The sequence below is a fragment of the Bufo bufo genome, chromosome 5 (genome assembly GCF_905171765.1).
Source record: "Bufo bufo chromosome 5, aBufBuf1.1, whole genome shotgun sequence".
Lineage (NCBI taxonomy): Eukaryota > Metazoa > Chordata > Amphibia > Anura > Bufonidae > Bufo > Bufo bufo.
The window spans coordinates 455,015,218-455,035,989 of NC_053393.1; the positions used below are offsets into that span (position 1 = coordinate 455,015,218).

General features: G+C 41.3%; 1 protein-coding gene across 3 annotated transcripts in view; it reads left to right on the plus strand.

Annotated features, from left to right (window-relative positions):
* Positions 1 to 20,772, plus strand: part of HDAC9 (histone deacetylase 9) — a 557,952-nt gene that overhangs the window by 328,226 nt on the left and 208,954 nt on the right. For 2 of the 3 annotated variants that reach the window (XM_040433685.1, XM_040433683.1), the window contains exon 2: positions 2,061 to 2,123. In XM_040433685.1, the coding sequence (XP_040289619.1) occupies positions 2,061 to 2,123 (63 nt within the window). Of the gene's footprint in view, positions 1 to 1,567; positions 1,855 to 2,060; positions 2,124 to 20,772 lie in introns of those variants that run through there. The other variant, XM_040433684.1, reaches the window with a different exon arrangement.

Here is a 20,772-nt window from a genome sequence, read left to right on the forward strand (position 1 = left end):
AATAGCCCATGGACAGATGTGGCGCTGTTTTTTTGGAATTAAAAAGCTTTGTCTAATTCTGGACAACTCCTTTAATATGTGTGGTTATTGCCACCATGAAAGTGGGCTTCTTTTGGGACATTTTAATGTGGTTCCTAGAAAAGTTTCAAGCTTCTTTATGATATATTGAAGAGAAAAATGATGTAAAAACAGTGAAGATCAAGAAGCAAAATGCAAATACAGGAATTAGGGGAAGCACTGTATAAAGGAGGATCCAAATCCTATTAACTGTCAGATTCAGCCATTGAAGCAAACTAGGAGTTAAATACAACACAAAACATTTCAATTGAATGGGTATTTGGTTTCCTGTATTTGGTATAGTTTTCATGATACCTCAGCATTGTCCATTTATAACGCTGCTTAGCCCTCATGGGGCACAGGGCCTTTAGGCCTGCTTATGCATCAGGGTTCAGATGAGACTGTAACCTATGCACCCTCACAGCTACCACAGTCTTCATACTGTCTGGAAGCCAGACCTCCAGCTGGCTGATCTACAGATATACGGTGGTCATCTGACAGCAGTCCTATAAACAGTCCTAATAGTTTGGTCCCTGTTAGAAGGTTCATGGGGCACAGGGCCTTTAGACCCGCTCATGCATCAGGGTTCAGATGAGACTGTAACCTATGTACCCTCACAGCTACCACAGTCGTCATACTGTCTGGAAGCCACACCTCTAGCTGGCTGATCTACAGATATACGGTGGTCATCTGACAGCAGTCCTATAAACAGTCCCAATAGTTTGGGCCCTGTTAGAAGGTTCATGAGGGACAGGCCCTTAAGGCCCACTCATGCATCAGGGATCAGGTGGGACTATAACCTATGCACTTCACAATTACCACAGTTTTTAAATGTCTGGATGCCAGACCTCCAGCTGGTTGATCTTCACACATAAAGTGGTCATCTCACAGCAGTCCCATAATGAGTCCCAATAGTTTGTGCCCTGTTAGAGGGTCCACAGGGACAGGGCCTTTAGGCCAGCTCATACATCAAGGTTCAGATGGGACTATAACCTATTCACCCTCACAACTACCGCAGTCTTCATGCGTCTGGAAGCCAGACCTCCAGCTAGCTGATCTTCAGATATACGGTGGTCATCTGACAACAGTCCTATACAAACACTCCCAATAGTTTGGGCCCTCTCAGAGGGTTTGGATCTCAGGAGGCTTCAGGCTACACCTCTTTATTTTCTACATATTGGTCTATACTTTGTCAGCATGTACTGTTCTGGTTTGGCTAGTAGGTCTATCTACTTGTCAAATGTTAATGATTGCACCTTAGAGGACTGGCTGTGTTCCTCCTGAGACAGGGACCGGACAGCTGTGTTTGCTGTGATATTTTTAAATCCATTAATGTAGGCTCCGATCACTCGGCCCTGCTTGACCTATTTTTGGCTGGGGCTGGCCATTGTTCTATTTTTGACTCTGTAGGCCACGCTGTTGTTGATTCACATGCAAATGAGTTATCACCAGCTTTAGCCAACTTTACTGTAAAGCCAGGCAGAAGGAGCGAGACAGGGCGAGAGGGAGGAAGCACATGCAAGGAGGAAAAGCCACAGATACAGGACAGGGCTCGCACTTCCTCAGGGGGCTGCTGGCTGTGTCCTTGTTCCTCTCTCAGTAGAGCGGACATATTTATCCGTCCTCAGCTTTATTTTCACGCTTTTCATCCTTTTATTTCATGCTGCCTTTCATTACTGAGACAGAGGAAACCCTGAGGCTCCAGCCTCCTGTTGCACCTGCTCTCAGGACAACCAGAGATTCTAGGTATCATCTCCTGGCCTCTGACAGCTCCTTGCAGAAGCAGCATCCGTGAGGGTAGTTAGCACAGTAAATATGTGTGTAAAAATGGAATAATTGTCAAAGTGTATGAGAGCCTCCTCCTCCCCCTGTGGAGGAGTTAACACTGCTGAGGGGGTCGCTTCCATACAGAAGAGTGATGAAGCTTTCATGTGTCTGAACTACACACAGTGACTGGAATATGCTGCAGACCATTTATGAGAGTGAATCCTGTTTTTCCTCAGATGGGGTATCTGGTCGTGACAAGCTCCTGGCACAGCACAGAATGCATAGTATGATCAGCCCAGGTAAGACGTAACCGCATGCTCTCATTATAACGCACAGCATCTCACAACTTCTCCTTTATGGAGGATTTCTGGATTCTCGTCTTCTTTTCCATTTAAATGTATATCTATTATTTAAGTTCATATTGTATGTGACAATGTATCAGAATCCATCTATCATCTATCTAATACATTTCTTTATACACATATATAATGTTGCTGTTAATGCACATATATATATATATATATATATATATATAGAAATCTGTGCTTCTCTATCTATAATGTATTATATGGATATTTAGATTGATATTTGATGCACAGGTGGTTTGACGCTAGGTGGATATATATCTAATAACATCATCATGTGCTATCTGTGATTTCATGTGATAACATGTGTTATCGTGTGGGCAGCACGGTGGCAGCGCTGGGGTCCTAGGTTTGAATCCGACCAAGGACAACATCTGCATGGAGTTTGTATGTTCTTCCAGTGTTTGCGTGGGTTTCCTCCGGGTGCTCTGGTTTCTCCCATACTCCAAAGAGAAATTAGATTGTCAGCTCCTTTGGAGACAGAAAGCAATGATAAGGTCTGTACAGCTCTGCGGAATATGTCAGCACTATATAAGTGGGAAAAAGAAATAAATCATTTCCATAGGACTGCATTTAAGGCCACGTTCACATCTCCGTTATTGACAGATTCTCTAGTTTACCGCCAGATCCCCCTTGAATGTAATGAGATCCGGCAGTGATCCAGCCCCCTTTCTAGCATAAATGCCGGTTTTCGGCCGGACAAATACCCCAGCATGCAGCGGTTTTTGTTCGGCCGACAGCCGGCATTTATGCCAGATCAGGCAGCTGGATCAACTCTGACAGAGATGTGAACACAGCCTAAGCCATCTACATTATGGCAGACAGTACAGTCTGTGAAACTACTCAGCCCTGCTACATCTATGTAAACACAGCAGCACGTAATCCACCTGTACATCAGTCTACCTCATGTGATGGACAGTACTAATTAGGACATTACTAGTGTGTGGGAGATGTTCAGTAAGACGTACACTTACCACACACTTTGAGAGTTTGGTAAAGGCCTAGGAATGCCTAAATTCTATCTGTTGCCCATGGAAGGGCTGCATGTGGGTTCAAGGTTATGGGCCTCACTTTTGGATACTTTTAATATTAATAGACATAGGTACTGTACGTACCATTTGGTAATGAGATTTAATAGTAATTCATCACAATATAGTCTTTGTCTACTTCTTCATCAGAATGGACAGCTCTACCACTGCGTCCATGACAATTGTATATAGAATATGGAAAATACATAGTCACCCCATACATTATTCATGCCATATACATCCTATTTCACCTGCCTCTAATAATATGTCATTGAAGTACATGGAAAGCCCAAAGCCTCATTGCCTGACTAATATAATACAAGAGTGTCCAGGTGTGCAGCAATATAACATACCTTCATCCTGCTGTCTAATATCAGAAACCACTCACAAATCCTGCTTCCTCTCTGGATGCTCCATATTGCAGATGGAGTAGTGTTTCATTATTGTAGCTGGATATTTTTGGGAATAGCTTGGGGTATTATGGTTACATAATAAATGTAAACTGCGCCATGACACAGTGGTGACAACGTGCAACGAGTTTACATACCCCATCTCCTGTCATGGTGATACACTCCTTACCCCATTGTTCATTTCTTCATTGTAGTCCCACTCGTCACCAGCTTCACCAGAGCATTGCAGATGTAAAATATGGAGTCCTTTAGGTTATAAATTATAAGTGTGTATGTCCAGTATTCTCAACATGGCTGTTCATTTTCATTTTCTTGACTCTGATATCTACAACCTTTTGGTGAGATAAGCAGCACCAGAGTGGTTTGGCAACTTCTTATCCCTTCTACCCTGGGTTTAGCTTGTTTACAGGGGGCCGCCAAAAGAATTTTTTGAAATTTGTTTAAAGATTGTTTTAAAGTGTCCTTTGTTTGTCTAAGGTGAATTCAGTCAAATAGTGTTAATTCCTCCACGTTTTGGCTGGAAAACATAGACTCGTTTTTTTTTTAAGTGACCGCAGACAGATGGTGTCCATGTGCTATCCATTTTTCTCGCAGATCCATTCACTTGAGTGATTGAATATTGCGAGAAAATCGGAGCTGGGTGGTGCATGAGCTGATTGTCCGTGCGGAAAATCGTTTGTGTGAACTGTCCCACTAACTTTAATGGGACAGTGCTCAGTCCAGGTGATCTCCATTCTACACTTGGACAGCATGTGGACTGGAAAATCATTCTTTAAAATTCATTGTAAATTATGTACGAATGGTGGGGCTTCAATGTGATTGTTCTATTGACTTGACATTTCCTTAACACATGTCTAGATGATCTCTAAAAAAAACACTTCACCATTTACATAGACCCTACCCCTAAAGATCTATATGTTCCTCATGCAGATCTTCATGCCTTCCTATGATGATGATGATACATCTTGAATTTCCCTTACCTCAAACCATATTCTCTTTGGAAAAGTATTAATTTAATCCATGGCCAGCTAAAAACAAAGGTTCTAGGTTATTGTAACCGCACTTATTGCCACCGTGTTGTGTCTTTGTCCTTTCTTTTACCTTATTAGCAATATCTTCATGAGGACTTTGTGTTATTGTGTTTTTCTGAATGTTTGTTAAAATTTTTATTTCTGAATTGCTATTTTAATGATGGATAGATGGCAGGTAGATCAAACATAGCTGCTTGGTTACTTATATTACCTTGTCATACATTAGTGCTGTCCAAGGATAGCCCGGGGGCTGCCATTTTGACAACTCTAAAACATTCAGTATATAAGCAGCAATTACTCTGACAAGCAATGCATTGAAGATGCTATTGCAAAACATGTACAAAAAACGGTGGTGAAAGAAAGACCATAGACTAAAATACCAATAAAAGACAGACTATAGACTAAAATACCATGGTAAAATACATTACTGAAAGACCATACACTAAAATACCAATAAAAGAAAGACCATAGACTAAAATACCATGGTAAAATGCATTAATGAAAGAAAGTCCATAGACTAAAATACCAATTAAAGAAAGACTATAGACTAAAATACAGTGGTAAAATACATTAATAAAAGAAATTCCATAGACTAAAATGCCAATAAAAGAAAGTCCATAAACTAAAATACCAGTAAAAGAAAGACCATAGACTAAAATACAATGGTAAAACACATTCATAAAAAAAGACCAAACACTAAAATACCAATAAAAGAAAGACTAAAGACTAAAATACATTAATAAAAGAAAGTCCATAGACTAAAATGCAGCTTTAAAAGACCAGAGAAGTCTAAATTGTTGGAAATGTTATATTTGATTCTACTTTAGTTTTATCTCCCAGTCCCCTAGTTCCTATTTGTCAGATTTGTCAATTTTTTTTCTTAATCAATCTTACTTATCTTAAAGGTGTTGTCCAGGATTTTTACATTGATGGCCTATCCTCTGTATAGGTCATCAATATCAGATCGGCGGGGGTCCGACACCCCCACCCTTGCCTATCAGCTGTATAGTTGTAGCTCCAGCACAGGTGGAAAGACTTGTAAACTGCTGTGGATCAAATTAGGAATTGACAACTGGGCATTGCTAGTTTCCTCGTCAGAGGAGTGGATTCCCACCAACACACTGACTTTGGGACACAGTCTATACTAGTACTGAGTTGTCAGTTTACTTACACATTAATATAAGGAATAACAGAGGAATATGAAGAATAGCACAATACAGAATTCTAAGAAAATATGTTTTGGAATTGTTATGCCATAAAGAATACAAATCTTTTTTTTAACAGACACGCCATAAAGGTTGGCATGTCCATTTTAAGGGTCCCTCCGAACCCCTGATTTGGGAGAGGGGATAGTAGTATTCTGTATGATAATTACAAATTGCTATTGCCATAGACTGGGCTGGACGGATTAAACAACACAATATGAGGGAAGTGTGAGTGCCCCCTAGAGATATGGTGTGCACCATGGTGGTACCAGGGTGATAGCCTAGATTGCATATAACTAAAATGTGACTGTGTATGAAAGTACAATGCCATGCAGGTGTAAGGTAATGCATAAAACACATGGAAAAGGTTAGATTTCTTAATTTCTTCCCATAAACATTCACCCATTAATGCACAATTTTGTCACATACTGTATTGTGGGTGACAGTAAAGACCAAAAATCACCATTTTTAAAAGGTTTCATTGAGAAATGATATTCGGAGCCGTTAGGGGTGTCGCAGATAAGCTTCCTAACATTTACTCATTGTACATTTTGACAACATACGCTCCTAATGCTGCTCCCATAATTACTGCTTTGCCTCCCTCATTTTTTTTTTTCCTGAAAAGGCTTTTTCTATCAACGGGGTGGTTAGAATCTGTAATCTAGGAGTCATATAATTAGAAACACCTACACGTCAATGCTACAATAAATTGAGGTAAAAATGAACAACTTACCACACATCGTTACAGAGAGAATTAATCTGAAAAATAAGATTAGCTGATTAGCATTGTGCACATAATGAGTAAAATACTCTGTTACAGTCTCACGTTTTGATGTATTGGAAGTAAAATGGTGGAACTATATAGTATTTGCCCTATGAATTCATCACTTAAAGGGGTATTCCCATCTGGAACATTTATGGCATATTGCTAGCATCTGCTATAAATGTCTGATAGGTTCAGGTCTCACCTCTCCAGAAAGGGGCCCAAAGTGGAGGGAAAGAAAACCGCTCATGTGCGGCCACCTTCCATTCACCTTTATAAAACTTCGGAAGTCCCATAATGGTGAATGGAGGGTTGCCCAAGCTTTTACAGCTTGCTCTCCACTCACTACTATGGGACTTATGAAAATTATTATTTTGTGTTCTCTCTACCACTGTCCCTGGCGCCTGCTGACGTCTGTCCCTGCACTAAGTTCATTGGTAAATGGCAGAATCCAAGATGGCTGACGCTATTTATAGGGCTGTGACATCACAGGGCTGGCTGGCTGCTGATTGGCTGCATGCATGGCATTTCGGGTGATCCCGCCTTCCCAGAGTTCCTTTCTCCATGTCCTCACATATGCAGCAGCCATTTTCCTTTCTATGTAAAGAGTGAATGGAGTCTACTAGTTAGATGTAAGGAAACACGACTAGGGTGGTCAACGAAGCTAGGGTAAGGTTAAGGGTTCGCGGAACCCTAGGCTTCTTATGGGTGGAGGATGGGTACGGCCCCCTCTTTGTCCTCATTGTCATTCCAGCCTGCCTGGCCTCGAGTAATAGTTCAGTTTGTTTTGAGATGTCATAGCGGCAAGTGGTGGGAGAGAAGTGGTCATATAAGGATGTCAAGGTCTAAAGAGGTCAGGATACAGAGAATGGTAAGCCTGGATTTTCTAAAGCGCGTACTCTAAGGTGAATTCGAAGGACAATAGAATGTTAAGAAGTGTCAGACCCAATGTTTTTGGTTGGCCTCAAGGCCATTTTCCTAAATGTTTCACAAATCTTAAGACTTAATAAATGGCTATTGTGGGCATTTAAGTGGAAACTATCACCTCCTTCAGACACTATTAGGAGTTGTACTTAAATGAATAGTACTGCTCCTGTGAGACTAGAATGTTAATTTTTATGTGTGCACTCTTACTCTTCCCCTCACTGTGCGCCCACAAATCAGAGTTGTAATGAATTGCCAGGACTTCTGAGCTGTGAGCACATAATAGAGAGGACTCCTAAGCATGGGCCAAGAGATTGTCTCAATGTATTACAGTGCCAGTGCACAGTAATAGCAACTCAGGGGTAATACTACTCATATATTGCTGCTCTTAATAGCACTCAAGGGAGGTGACAGACTCTCTTTAACCCAAGTCACACCATGTTGTGTTTTTATCTAAAATTTAGTGGAGTACCACTAGTCTCCTTGGTCCTGAAATATTTTTAGTAGCGTGTACAGATGGTGTCCGACAATTATAGATGCGGCACAGCATATGGATCCTGCTGCCGGGACCGCATTGTGCACAGGCAGCCTAAAAGGGCTTCTAATCGTAGTTTAATTTCACCTGGAACATTACAGAATTCACCGGCTTCTAAAAGGTATTATAACTGTACATTTTCTATGTGATTAAATCCTACTAGCTTCTATTCTGTATATTGTTTTTATACTGTAGCCTAACCTAATTTGACGGGGTTTTATGTTTATTTCTCAATAACGAGATAAGGCAAACAATAACTCATGCAAATTTAAGAGGTAACTTTGAACATATCTACCACTGGTACTTAGCAGCTCTGAGCGGTAGAGTGTATTTTTAGTGTCCTCATATTTGTAGAAGGACATACAGATGTCTGGATAGCTTCCTCTTACGTTTTGTGTAAGCTATGTACAAGATTTGAGCAGTATGCTGACCACATACAATCACTTCTGGTTTGCATGCACAGTATATATAGTAGCGTTCTTATTATAGTAATGCATAACTTCCCTATTTTCTTTAGTTCTGTTTTAGTATTTCTTTAGTGAGAAATGAGATACCAGACCTCTTAATTCTTTCAGAGCCAAATAAGCTCCGTTCACATGAGTACTTTTCCCTTTTCCATCGAGGTTGAGGTATTTTTGATGTCGGGAACAGCATAGTCTATGGCAGTGTTCTTCAACTCCAGTTCTCAGGGCCTACCTACCGGTCATCATTTCAGAATATCCCACAAAATGAATACCTGTGGTAAGTCCTGATGGACACTAATTATATCACCTGCTCAACACTAAGGAAATCTTGAAAACATGACCGGCAAGGGGGCCCTGATGACCGGAGTTGAGGAATCCTGGTCTATGGCACAATTCTTCTCAAAAATTATGTGACTTCAACAGAAATCTGATGGGAGCGCAAAAATATTTTGGTGGCCCACTAGGCCTATTCTTGGAGACTTGGACTATTCTGAATAAATATAAGGGTATGACCACACGGCACGGTAGTGATCAGGTAGGGTTGCGGCTGTTTTGCGGTCAAGAACCGTTGGCCAATTAGCCTGCAGCTGCCTTTTATTTAACTAATGAAGACCGCACTGTACAATCCGTCTTCGTTGGTAATGGTATTGAAGTTGCCGCACGGCCATTAGCAATGAAGACCGACTATACAGTGCGTTCTTCATTAGTTAAATGAAAGGCAGCTGCAGGCTAATTGGCTGCACGGTTCTTGACCACAGCGCAGCCACAACCCCACCGGATCACTACCGTACCATGTGTTCATACCCTAAAGGTGTTGTCTCAAGAAGATGACACGTCTATAGGTCTTACTAGGAGACATAAACATTAGTTCCTCACTGTTATCCAGAGAGGAAATCCACTAGAGCAGTTTGTGCTTTGTCAGACTCCATGTTAACACCCCATTAGTCTGCTACATTTCCTTTTCAGTTATAGCAGCCTACCTTGGAGGTAAACCAGATTACCAGAGGTTCCAGAGCCCCAGCGACCATCTTACCGCCAGGATGGCCTTGGTTTTGGAGGGACATCTAGACTTTGTGTGGTACTTTGGATTGATTGTAACTAACTGAGCTGTAGTCCAAAGCAGTAAATTGACTTATATGTAGTTTAAGACAAGAAATCAAAAGTGCTACAAAAAGTGAGAGCCTTAAAGGAGTTGTCTTGTCAAAACACCCATTTAATTCATATATGCAAAGATAACAATGGAACTTTACAATGCAGTGAATTCAGCCCTGGCTCTGCAGATCTTCTTATTTACTGGGGGTCAGTGGGGTCCCCAGTGGTCATCATGAATTTTCAAGTCTAAACCCCATTAGTAACAATTTACAACTCGGCATGCACCAAAATAAACAAGAGTTTAGCATTGTAAATAGCCAACTTCATCTCATATGGATAGGAGATCCTATTTAATATACAGTATGTAGTGTGGCTTCTGCATGATTTCTGAGATGAAGACATTGCTATAATAAAAGTCTTTTTGCTAACCTTCCTCTAGACAAAGGAGGACAATCGTCCTTTGTTCAGTCCCTGTTGTGCTTACTCACACTCATACTGTTCCGTGCAATCATCATTTTCATAAATAAAGTGATTATTTTAAGTTCCAGTATCCTCTACGTAGGAGTATTCTGCAATTTCTATGAACTAATTTAATACAGAAGTGTAATTCTATGGTTACATTTTCTGTTATTTTTGCTATATTTTTTGGTTGAGTTGTCATAATTAGCCATGTAAAGTTTTACCCTTGTATTAAGAAGTATGAAGTATTCTAACAGCGAGTCAAAGGGGATTATACATGTAGTTTACCAGTTCCCACACATAGCCAATGCCATCTAACACTCCTGTAACTGCCAGTATGAGCTCCAGATCTTTCTTGAGCTGCAATATAGCCAAGTATCTGGACAGTGGACAGAGAAGGACTACACTATCATTGTTCAATATAGGAAGGTATCTAGACAGAGAAGGACTACACAGTCATTGTGTGATATTGCCAGGTGTCTGGACAGAGAAGGACTACGCTGTCATTGTGAGAAATAGCCAGGTTTCTGGACAGGGAAAGTCTACACTGTCATCGTGTGATATAGCCAGGTATCTGGACAGAAAAGGACTACACTGTCATCGTGTGATATAGCCGGGTATCTGGACAGATAAGGACTACACTGTCATCGTGTGATATAGCCAGGTATATGGACAGAGAAGGACTAGGCTGTCATCGTGCAATATAGCCAGGTATCTGGATAGAGAAGGACTACGCTGTCATTGTGCAATATAGCCAGGTATCTGGATAGGGAAAGTCTACACGGTCATCGTGTGATATAGCCAGGTGTCTGGACAGAGAAGGACTACGCTATAATTGTGCAATATAGCTAGGTATCTTGATATAAAATGACTATGCTGTCATTGTACAATTTAGCCAAATATCTGGTCAGAGAAGGACTATGCTGTCACTGTGCAATATAGCCAGGTATCTGGACAGAGAAGGACTATGCTGTCATCGTGTGATATAGCCAGGTATCCGGACAGAGAAGGACTACGCTGTCATCGTGTGATATAGCCAGGTATCTGGACAGAGAAGGACTATGCTGTCATTGTGTTATATAGCCAGATATCTGGACAGAGAAGGATTATGCTATCATTGTGCAGTAGTGCAGTGACTTTATGAGGTGTGTTAATAGTTTAGCATCTGCCGCCATTTTTTCTATTTTTGCTATCATCCAAAAGCTGGAAAAAGCAACCCCAAATACAAAATGGAGAGTGGTGCCCATATTTTGCACAGTGGCTTCCAGGATATAGCAGCTGGAACAGATAAGCCTGGAGCTGAAGCAGCAAAGCCTTCCAACTTGGTGCTCAAACCTTCAGCATCGGTAAAGTGTCTGGAGTATTTGTAGGTTGGTCCCTCTGGTTTGTAGGTTGGTGTCTCTGTTATCATAGACTGAAAATTTAAAGCATGCTCTGATTAGAAGCCATAATAGATTTGAAATTGTAATCAGATTGAGTGCACTCATATCTGTTTTTTAATATAGCCTGAAATAAATATTGTTTTTAATTTTCCATGGAGTGCTGGATCCACATCTCCATTGTTTGGATGTCCACCTGGTTGCTGGTCCAGGGTTTTTTCCTTGCACCCACTCATGAATGCCACAGATCACACGCATGTAATAGTGACAATGAGCTGATTGTTATTGATGCTGTAGTCACCTACACAGCATAATATATTACTTTATTATTTAGGCTTTGAAAATTCCCTTGTTTGTTCCATTTACATTGGCCAATCAGCTGCAATGAGTATAAAACTACGTGAAATACGTACATCAACAAACAATATTGTAAAGTTTAGTCATCAGATAAGAGTAATCATTAATGGTCACTGACCACATATACCACAATGACAGTTCCCAAGTCAACTGGACTATTATCAATAACATACTAATAACCCACTGAAAATTGTACGTGGGGATGGAGGTATCATGATGTCTTAGGCTAGTTTCACACAAACATGCCAGGAATTGAAAGGACAAATGCGCACAGTGTTATTTCTCTTCCTGATTTTCGGCACATCTAAAGGGTTGTGGCTGGATCTCCTCCAGTTCCCATTATAGATAATGGGGCCAGCGTGCATTCAGGTAGTGTCTGGCAATGCAGGATCCAGGGAACAGCCTGCCAGATCTAGCTTTAGACGTCATGCACACAACCGTATTTATTTTGCGATCCGTGTTGCATCTGCATTATTTGTGGACCCACTGACTTCAATAGGTCCGTGGTCCGTATTTTGCGGCCAAGTATGGGACATGTTCTATTCTTTTGAGGAACAGACATACAAATGCAGAAAGCACATGGATCACTGGTGCCCTTTCCACATGTGTATATCCGTTCCTCAAAAATAATATGTCCGAAAAATGTGGACCGAGGCCAACTGAAGTCAATGGGTTCGCCCAAAAAAATGCAGACGGCAAACGGACCACATCTGTATTTTGTGAATCCGCGGTATGCAGTCATGTGCATGAGGCCTTACTGGATATATTGCTAATAATAGAGTTTAATATAGAATATCCTATTTTATAGAATATACAATATTTCATTGACAGGAAATGGCTGTGTGCATGTGGGCCGTAAAAACGCCAACACACAATAATGTCCAATTATATATCGATCTTACAATTAAAAACGATATCTCGCCCATTACGCTCCCCTGAAAGTCATTCATTATACATGGCTAATCACTGTTCTCACATTTATACACAATACGGCCTGAGAAAAGAACATGGATGTAACCAATCAATACCGTTCGCAAAATGAAAAACAACAAATTCTTTTCAAGGAAAGCTTGTTAAAGCTTATTCTTAAATAAATTAAAGCGTAAGCAGCTTATGTCTATGGATATCTTTAGCAGGCTGGCTCCCCTGGGTCAGCTATTCTTAGACAATTATTTTCATCTCATGCCATTGCACGTCTAAGATTAGTCTCTTAGGTATTATCATGCCATTTAAGCTACCTCCTAATATAACTGTACACCGGAATGACTATTTATAGCCAGCAGCCATTCTGTCATATTTGGTTTATATGTGATCGCTATGAAGAAAACCACAAATTCCTGCCTGCTACCAAAACATCTCTGATAAGATGCTTGGACGGGAGGACATTATCATGTTTAAATTCTCATTCTCACAAGCCAGGGTGAAGATGCAAGCTCTGGGGCAATTCTGACTCGTCTTCTAAGGGATCCACCTTGTCACCCAGCATACAAATACTTGGGTGACATTAACAAGAGCAGACAACGAGATACTATTTATAGGTGGTTTGTTTCATGATAATCTGCGCCCAGTGCTAGAAGATCACTCAGACGCAAATAGCTGAGAGGAAAGTGTTTATCGTTGTCATTTATTGCATTAGCTGGAACCTTTAATACGCCAGATTGCTACTAAAAGCATCACATGGATAGGCAACACAGCCAGACATTATGTAATATAACATTTAATGTAAGTGCTTCTCAAGTCTATATAAAGTCTTCATCAGTCAGTTTTGCGTAGGGTAGAGCTTGATGCTGGTTGTGAAGAACCCACTGTATAGGCTGTGCACACCAGAACACACCAACAGCTGTATGGTATATCTTGAGGATAAGTGTTCTACAGATGTCCACCTCTGGGACTTGGTCTGTTTCCGGAATGGGGTCTCCTGTCGCCAGTCCCACAGCCACCATGGATGGAGAGGTGGCAGTGCATACTAAAATCTCTCCATCCACTTTTTATGGGAGATCAGAAAATAGCCAAGCACACTTGCTCACCTTTTTGGAACTCACTCAGAAATGAATGGAGAGAGCGGAGCGTGCACAGCCACCTCTCTGTTCGCAGCAGTTATGGGGGCCCTTAAGATAGGTTTGGGTCCCAACTGGTGGAGTACACATTTATTAGACATATATGGCATATCCTGGCATATATATCGCACATAGGTGGCATATTTAAGATGGGAAACTCCTTTTAAGTAGTAGTCAATACTCATCCATACAACTTCTGGAAATATAGAGCAAAGCCGTCAGGAGAAAAATTGCCACCATATATTCCTAGCACTGCTGTCACTTCTCTCAAATTTCTTTGTAGTGTGTTTCTTGTTAGGTGTATGGCTGTCACTTCTTTCTAGCGATCACAGCCTGATTTTCGTAGTCGGTACTGAGGCAACCACTGTAAATAATTAAAAAATATATGTATTTGAATAATCCTGCTCAGTTATTTCAAGGAAGATCTGAGCAAAGCACCTTTTAGAAGTACAGGTGACAATACTCTCTACATACAGAGTTTAAGCCTCCACCCTGTGGTTACTTGCTTTTTAAGCTCTTTCCCAAAAAAGGAAAAGAAAGCTAAGCTTCAGAAGATATGAATGTGCTAATTTACATTTTTTTTTTACCAGAAATCCAGAGGAGCATTGCGATAAGGACCCCCAACCAAGACCTCTCAGGCAACTAAGCTAACTCTATTTAAAAATATAGCTGCTCGAGACACTCAGTTTTCTTTTCATTTTGGAACGGAGACTGGTTTGCACATCCTATTCTGAAGGAGCATTATGCAGAGACATTTTGTTTTTGGAAGAGGACTAATTTGCATCTTCGTTTTCCAAAGGAGCATTATGTGGGTCATTTACCAAGTGATATACGCCAGTTTTTTGTGGCGTATCTGTCGCAGATTGAGGCGCAAAGGTTATTTGTGCAGCAATCTGCGACTTTTCCCTGTTCACGCCAGGTCTAAAAAAGTGGGCATGGTGTTGGCGCAGAATGGGATGGGCCGGCAGGCCCGTCTCATTTATAATTTTCTACACCAGTTTTAGGCATAGAAAATGGTCTAAATTTAAGCCAGCAAGGAAGCTGGCTTACATTTAGACTGGCGGTGGATGCCCCGAAGTTATGTAGAGGCCAGAGCCTCTTCATAACTCCGGCAGAATCACTTCCAGCTATAGGGATTATTAAGACTAAAATGTCAGTCTTAATAAATGACCCCCCTACCCCCTATGTGTTTCTGGTATCTGTACTTTGCCCAAAACTAATCTTAAAAGTTTGGGACAAATTTCAAATTGGTAGAATTGATTTATCTCTAGTCTGAAAAAAATCAGGCTGAATCAAAGGTGCCCTAACTGCCTTGAAAAATTGTGTACAACACTCTGAGGTCTCTTAGGACTGTATCCAACCTCTTTCAAGCTCTTTGATACCAAGACAGCATTAGTAATGTCAAAGTGACAGTGATATATATGTCTATGGCTAAATGGATAGTAGCCTGTTTAATAACACACTGCACTGTCTGATTTTGATTTTTTTTTACATTTAAAAAACAGTCCAAAAATGATCCCATTTGGTGGCAGATGCCTTCTTCTCAGTCTTCTGTAAAATGTTTGCTGCCATTTTGAATGATTTATGCTGGATGAAGCACAACAGTTTCGGTTTGCCAAAATGAGAGTCTTTTGGGAAATTTGTAACAAATTCAATTCTTGTAGAATCGATTCGCTCATTCCTAAAAAAGCCCTACAACACTGGTTAAACATACTGTACAGTTACGGCCAGCTCTACTTCTAATGTACATTAACAGCTTAATGTTTTGCAATGATAAGTCCTGCATACTCTCTGCACATAGGCAAGCGCAACGGAGGAGCAAGCATTAACCCTTTGTACTTACGTTTCATCTTTAATCATGTTTAATAATTGTAGAATAATAGGTACATAGTTAATAATAACCTCAGCAAATTGTTCACCACTTGCTAAAAATATTTGACTAAGATGATTCACATTTTACCAGAGAAAGACAGTTTAAAAATAAAGTTGTTATTCTCGACATGCACCATCATTAGGCACAAAGCCCAAAACTAATTACTGCTTTTGTGTTACCGGAATATTAATAGAAACATGGGAGTCACATCAACTGAATTAATTAGGAAAAATAATATTGAAATCATCAGCAAGAATAAAGATTTTCAAATGGTAAATTTCAGTTTATCTCCTAGTCGAGATTGGTGCAATTCAAGACTGTATTCAGAGTTTGTGTTCAGCTTTAATTGGACTATGAAAATAGATTAATGCAAACTAATTGTTTAACTGCTGTAAGGGCCAGCCAACTGTGGACGTGCCATTTATTCCATGTAGTCCTTATACACAGCGAAGCTCTGACAATGACTTTTTTACTATTCATGAGTAATTGTAAGGAGTCCTCATTATTCATATAAAACGTGTGGAGCAGGGCTCTACACAGGGAGCAAACAAAGCTTTGGAGCCACGCCAAAGGACTATTGAATTATTTCTTAAAGGGAACGTGTCATCAGATTCATGCTGCTCGCACCATGGGCAGCAAGAAATCCTAGGGTTCCTCATGACGAAGAGTTTTACTCTGAAACACTGCTCCATTTCAGAGGAAACAGGTGAAAGTTTGCTAATCCAAACTGGCTTGCATTTCTTGAACCAAGAAGTGTTAAGATACCAAGTGTTAAGTATTTTAGATACCTTTGGCCAAGGAGAAGAGTCTCTTGTGTGGCTCCTACCTATCCTACTTGGCATGGTTAATAGGTCTCTCTCTATTTGTGTTTAGGGAGAGACCTAACCACGGAGTAGAACATTGCTGTCTGTTGTGAGGGACCCTGCCAGTAGTTCATGCTGCCCTTGGTTCGGGCAGCATAAAACTGATGACATGTTTCATTTAAAGGGGAATTCTCATTTTAGATGTTTATGGCATATCTGCAGTCAAATACAATGGACACAACCATGAATAACATCCTCTCCTCAAATGTGTGACCTCATATGGCTGCCTTGGTTTGCCCTGTTCTTCTTTTGGGCATTTCCTTTGGAAATGACATAAATCTCTGGAATTAACTATTATAAGAAGTACTTCTTTTATCTGTAGGTATTATTTGAAGATAAGGCTATGTTCGTATTGCCTCCACAGGGGGTTCCACCATGGTTAACAGTGAGGAGAGTGCCGCATGCAGCTTTTTCCTTCCTGTCAAAAGAACAAATACTTCAATGGAAGCGCGACAAGTCAGTGAGCGCCATCATACAACAGATTCAGCTTAGTATCTTAATTTTAATTAAAAGCCATATGTGAATACAGCCTAAAATGATCAAATTAGTTAACTCAAGATCTGACATACAGTCCTTTTTTAATACAAGTGATTGCTGTATCTTGTTGTCTTCAGAGTTTGTCACAGTTCAGAGTTTCAATCTCCCTCTGGAGTTGGGGCTCCTGCCTGGTGTTGGGTGTGGTGCCCTTCATGTTAGATGTTTGGGTGCAAGTAGGGTTGCCACCTTTTCTTCAAGCCAAACCCAAACAGAAGGGAGAGAGGGCCCCCTTCCAGGCCCCACCCATGTCCCACCTCCAGCCATGCCCATGCCCCGCCTCCACCCCTGGTCGCTGATCCCCTGATCCCGTCACTACAGAAATACAGCGCCCCATACCTCTTACATCCAGTGACGTCTCCTTTGATGTAGATGTTCTCTTTCCTCATCTTCTCCTTTCAGACCTTCAGACCAGACTACCATTTTGTCGCCATTTTTTGTCTCTGCAGTTTGACAACAACCAAAAAAAAATCTTAGTTTACTACTTTTCTATCATCCTCCCATCTTCTGCACAAATCATCCTACTACCCCCAATACTGTTCCGCTGTGCTCCCCAATACTATACTGCAGAAACAGATAAATCCCCTGATAATACTAGTACAATGCAGAGCCCCCCATATAAAATACCCCTTCTTTGTGGCCTCAGTAGAAGCCCCCAAATAATGTGCCAGTAAGAAGTGCCCCCATAGATGCCCCCCATGTGTCAGTAAGAAGTGCCTCTTTTCTCCCCCCAATATGTGCCAGTATAAAGTGCCTCTTCCCCCCCTTCCCTTATATGTGCCAGTATCAAGTGCCTAATTTCTCTCCCCTCCCAATATGTGCCAGTATAAGGTCCCTCTTCCCCCCCCCCTTCCCCCCATATGGGGCAGTTTCAAGTGCCTCATTTCCCCCCAATATGTGCCAGTATAAGGTGCCTCCCTCCACCCCTTCCCCTATATGTGCCAATTTCAAGTGCCTCTTTTCTCCTCCCCCCCAAATATGTGCCAGTATAAGGTGCCTCCCCCCCTTCCCCCATATGTGCCAGTTTCAAGTGCCTCATTTCTCCTCCTCCACAATATGTGCCAGTATAAGGTGCCTCTTTCCACCCCTTCCCCAATATGTGCCAATTTCAGGTGCCTCTCTTCTAAAAAAAAAAAAAAAACACAAAAAACTTTTACTTACCTCCAATGATGCGATGCAGGCCTCTTCCCGGCCTGTGTATCGCGCTGTACGGCTCAGGCGGCGTTATGACGTCATCGCGCCGCCTGCATCGGCTTCTGATAGGCTGCAGGCACAAGGCCCGCAGCCTATCAGGGGAACAGGGGAGGGAGACGCCTCTCCCTCCCCTGCCGCAGCACAGCCGTCTGTATCGCTGTCCTGAGGACTGCGATACAGATGACTATGGAGATGAGCGCTTCCACAATGGAAGCGCTCATCTCCCTGTGCCCTGCACCTGTCGCCATCATGATCATTCACAGCTGATCCTGTGCCCGGGTCTGAGAAAGGCTTGTACCCGGGCACAGGATTACAAACCCCGACTGTCCAGGTCATTCCCGTACGGGTGGCAACCCTAGGTGCAAGGCAGGACTGCAGATGAAGTGGCCAGCAGATAATGGAGTGAATAACCAGTCCAGTTCATTTTGACAGATAACAGTCTCTTTACTGAGTTGATAATAGGATATAGCAGGAAAATGCATAGTTCCAAAGTATATCAAGGTGCAATCTTCTCTCAAGAAAACAAATACCTTGCTGTCTGAAGCATGCATGGCCTGGATGGTTCTGGACCTTCTAATATGACTGGTCTCTTTCTCTCAGGGGTCCTCTAGTAATACAGCAACTTCTCTGGCAGCTGTTATCTCAGAGTCAGAGGTTCTCTGGCCTAGGGCCTAGCTCTCAGGAGCTGGCGCATATGGATCTTCTCACACACTCACTAACCAGGGGGCAAACCAAGTCCATCACCCTGGTAAGCCAAAGTTAACCCTATGTTGCCCATTGATATGAACGTACACAGTGCATAGAAAGAGAAGTATTACAGCAATGAATTAAAACATTTAACACGGCAAACATTGAGTCCTACTAGTTAACCCTTTGCAGGGCCCCCACTAGGGTACAGCACGGGCAGTCCTCTATGAGGGGTGGTTTCTGCTTTATGGACATCATTGGGAGGACCTCAATTGGAATCCTGAGTGCAGCTGTCAGGTGAATAACTAACTCATCAGACTGAATGAATCCAGCAAAGCAAGTAGACACCAAACGGTGTAATGAATGTTCTTATACTAATTAAATCCACTTTTAGCCCCAAAATAAAACTATATTGTGTCTGCTGGTGGCTCTACATGGTCATCTGCAATATCGAACAGTAGTCATGATATCACAAGTTCTGGGTTGAAACTTTCCCTGAATATTTTTAAATGCTAGTATCTAGGTGAATGTAAGGACTCTATGAGAAATGTAAAGTTTGATAAATAAACAAAGATACAAAGTTATGGCATTGACTATATAACTATTTGTATTATAGTTTGTATTGGCTATGAAAGTTTAATCATGCTTAGTGATTCTAAACATTTGCACAGATAGAAAGATAGATAGATAATGGATAGATAGATATACTGTATACTGTAGATAGATAGATAGATAGATAGATACTGTAGATAGATAGATAGATAGATAGATAGATAGATAGATAGATAGATAGATAGATACTGTAGATAGATAGATACTGTAGATATATACAGCCGGGTCCATAAATATTGGGACATAGACACAATTCTAAAATGTTTGGCTCTATACACCACCACAATGGATTTGAAATGAAACAAACAAGATGTGCTTTAACTGCAGACTGTCAGCTTTAATTTGAGGGTATTTACATCCAAATCAGGTGAACGGTGTAGGAATTACAACAGTTTACATATGTGCCTCCCACTTGTTAAGGGACCAAAAGTAATGGGACAATTGGCTTCTCAGCTGTTCCATGGCCAGGTGTGTGTTATTCCCTCATTATCCCAATTACAATGAGCAGATAAAAGATCTAGAGTTCATTTCAAGTGTGCTATTTGCATTTGGAATCTGTTGCTGTCAACTCTCAAGATGAGATCCAAAATACTGTCACTATCAGTGAAGCAAGCCATCATTAGGCTGAAAAAACACAACAAACCCATCAGAGAGATAGCAAAAACATTAGGCGTGGCCAAAACAACAGTTTGGAACATTCTTAAAAAGAAGGAACGCACCGGTGAGCTCAGCAACACCAAAAGACCTGGAAGACCACGGAAAACAACTGTGGTGGATGACCGAAGAATTGTTTCCCTGGTGAAGAAAAAACACCCTTCACAACATTTGGCCAGATCAAGAACACTATCCAGGAGGTAGGTGTATGTGTGTCAAAGTCAACAATCAAGAGAAGACTTCATTAGAGTGAATACAGAGGGTTCACCACAAGATGTAAACCATTGGTGAGCCTCAAAAACAGGAAGGCCAGATTAGAGTTTGCCAAATGACATCTAAAAAAGCCTTCACAGTTCTGGAACAGCATCCTATGGACAGATGAGATCAAGATCAACTTGTACCAGAGTGATGGAAAGAGAAGAGTATGGAGAAGGAAAGGAACTGCTGATGATCCTAAGCATA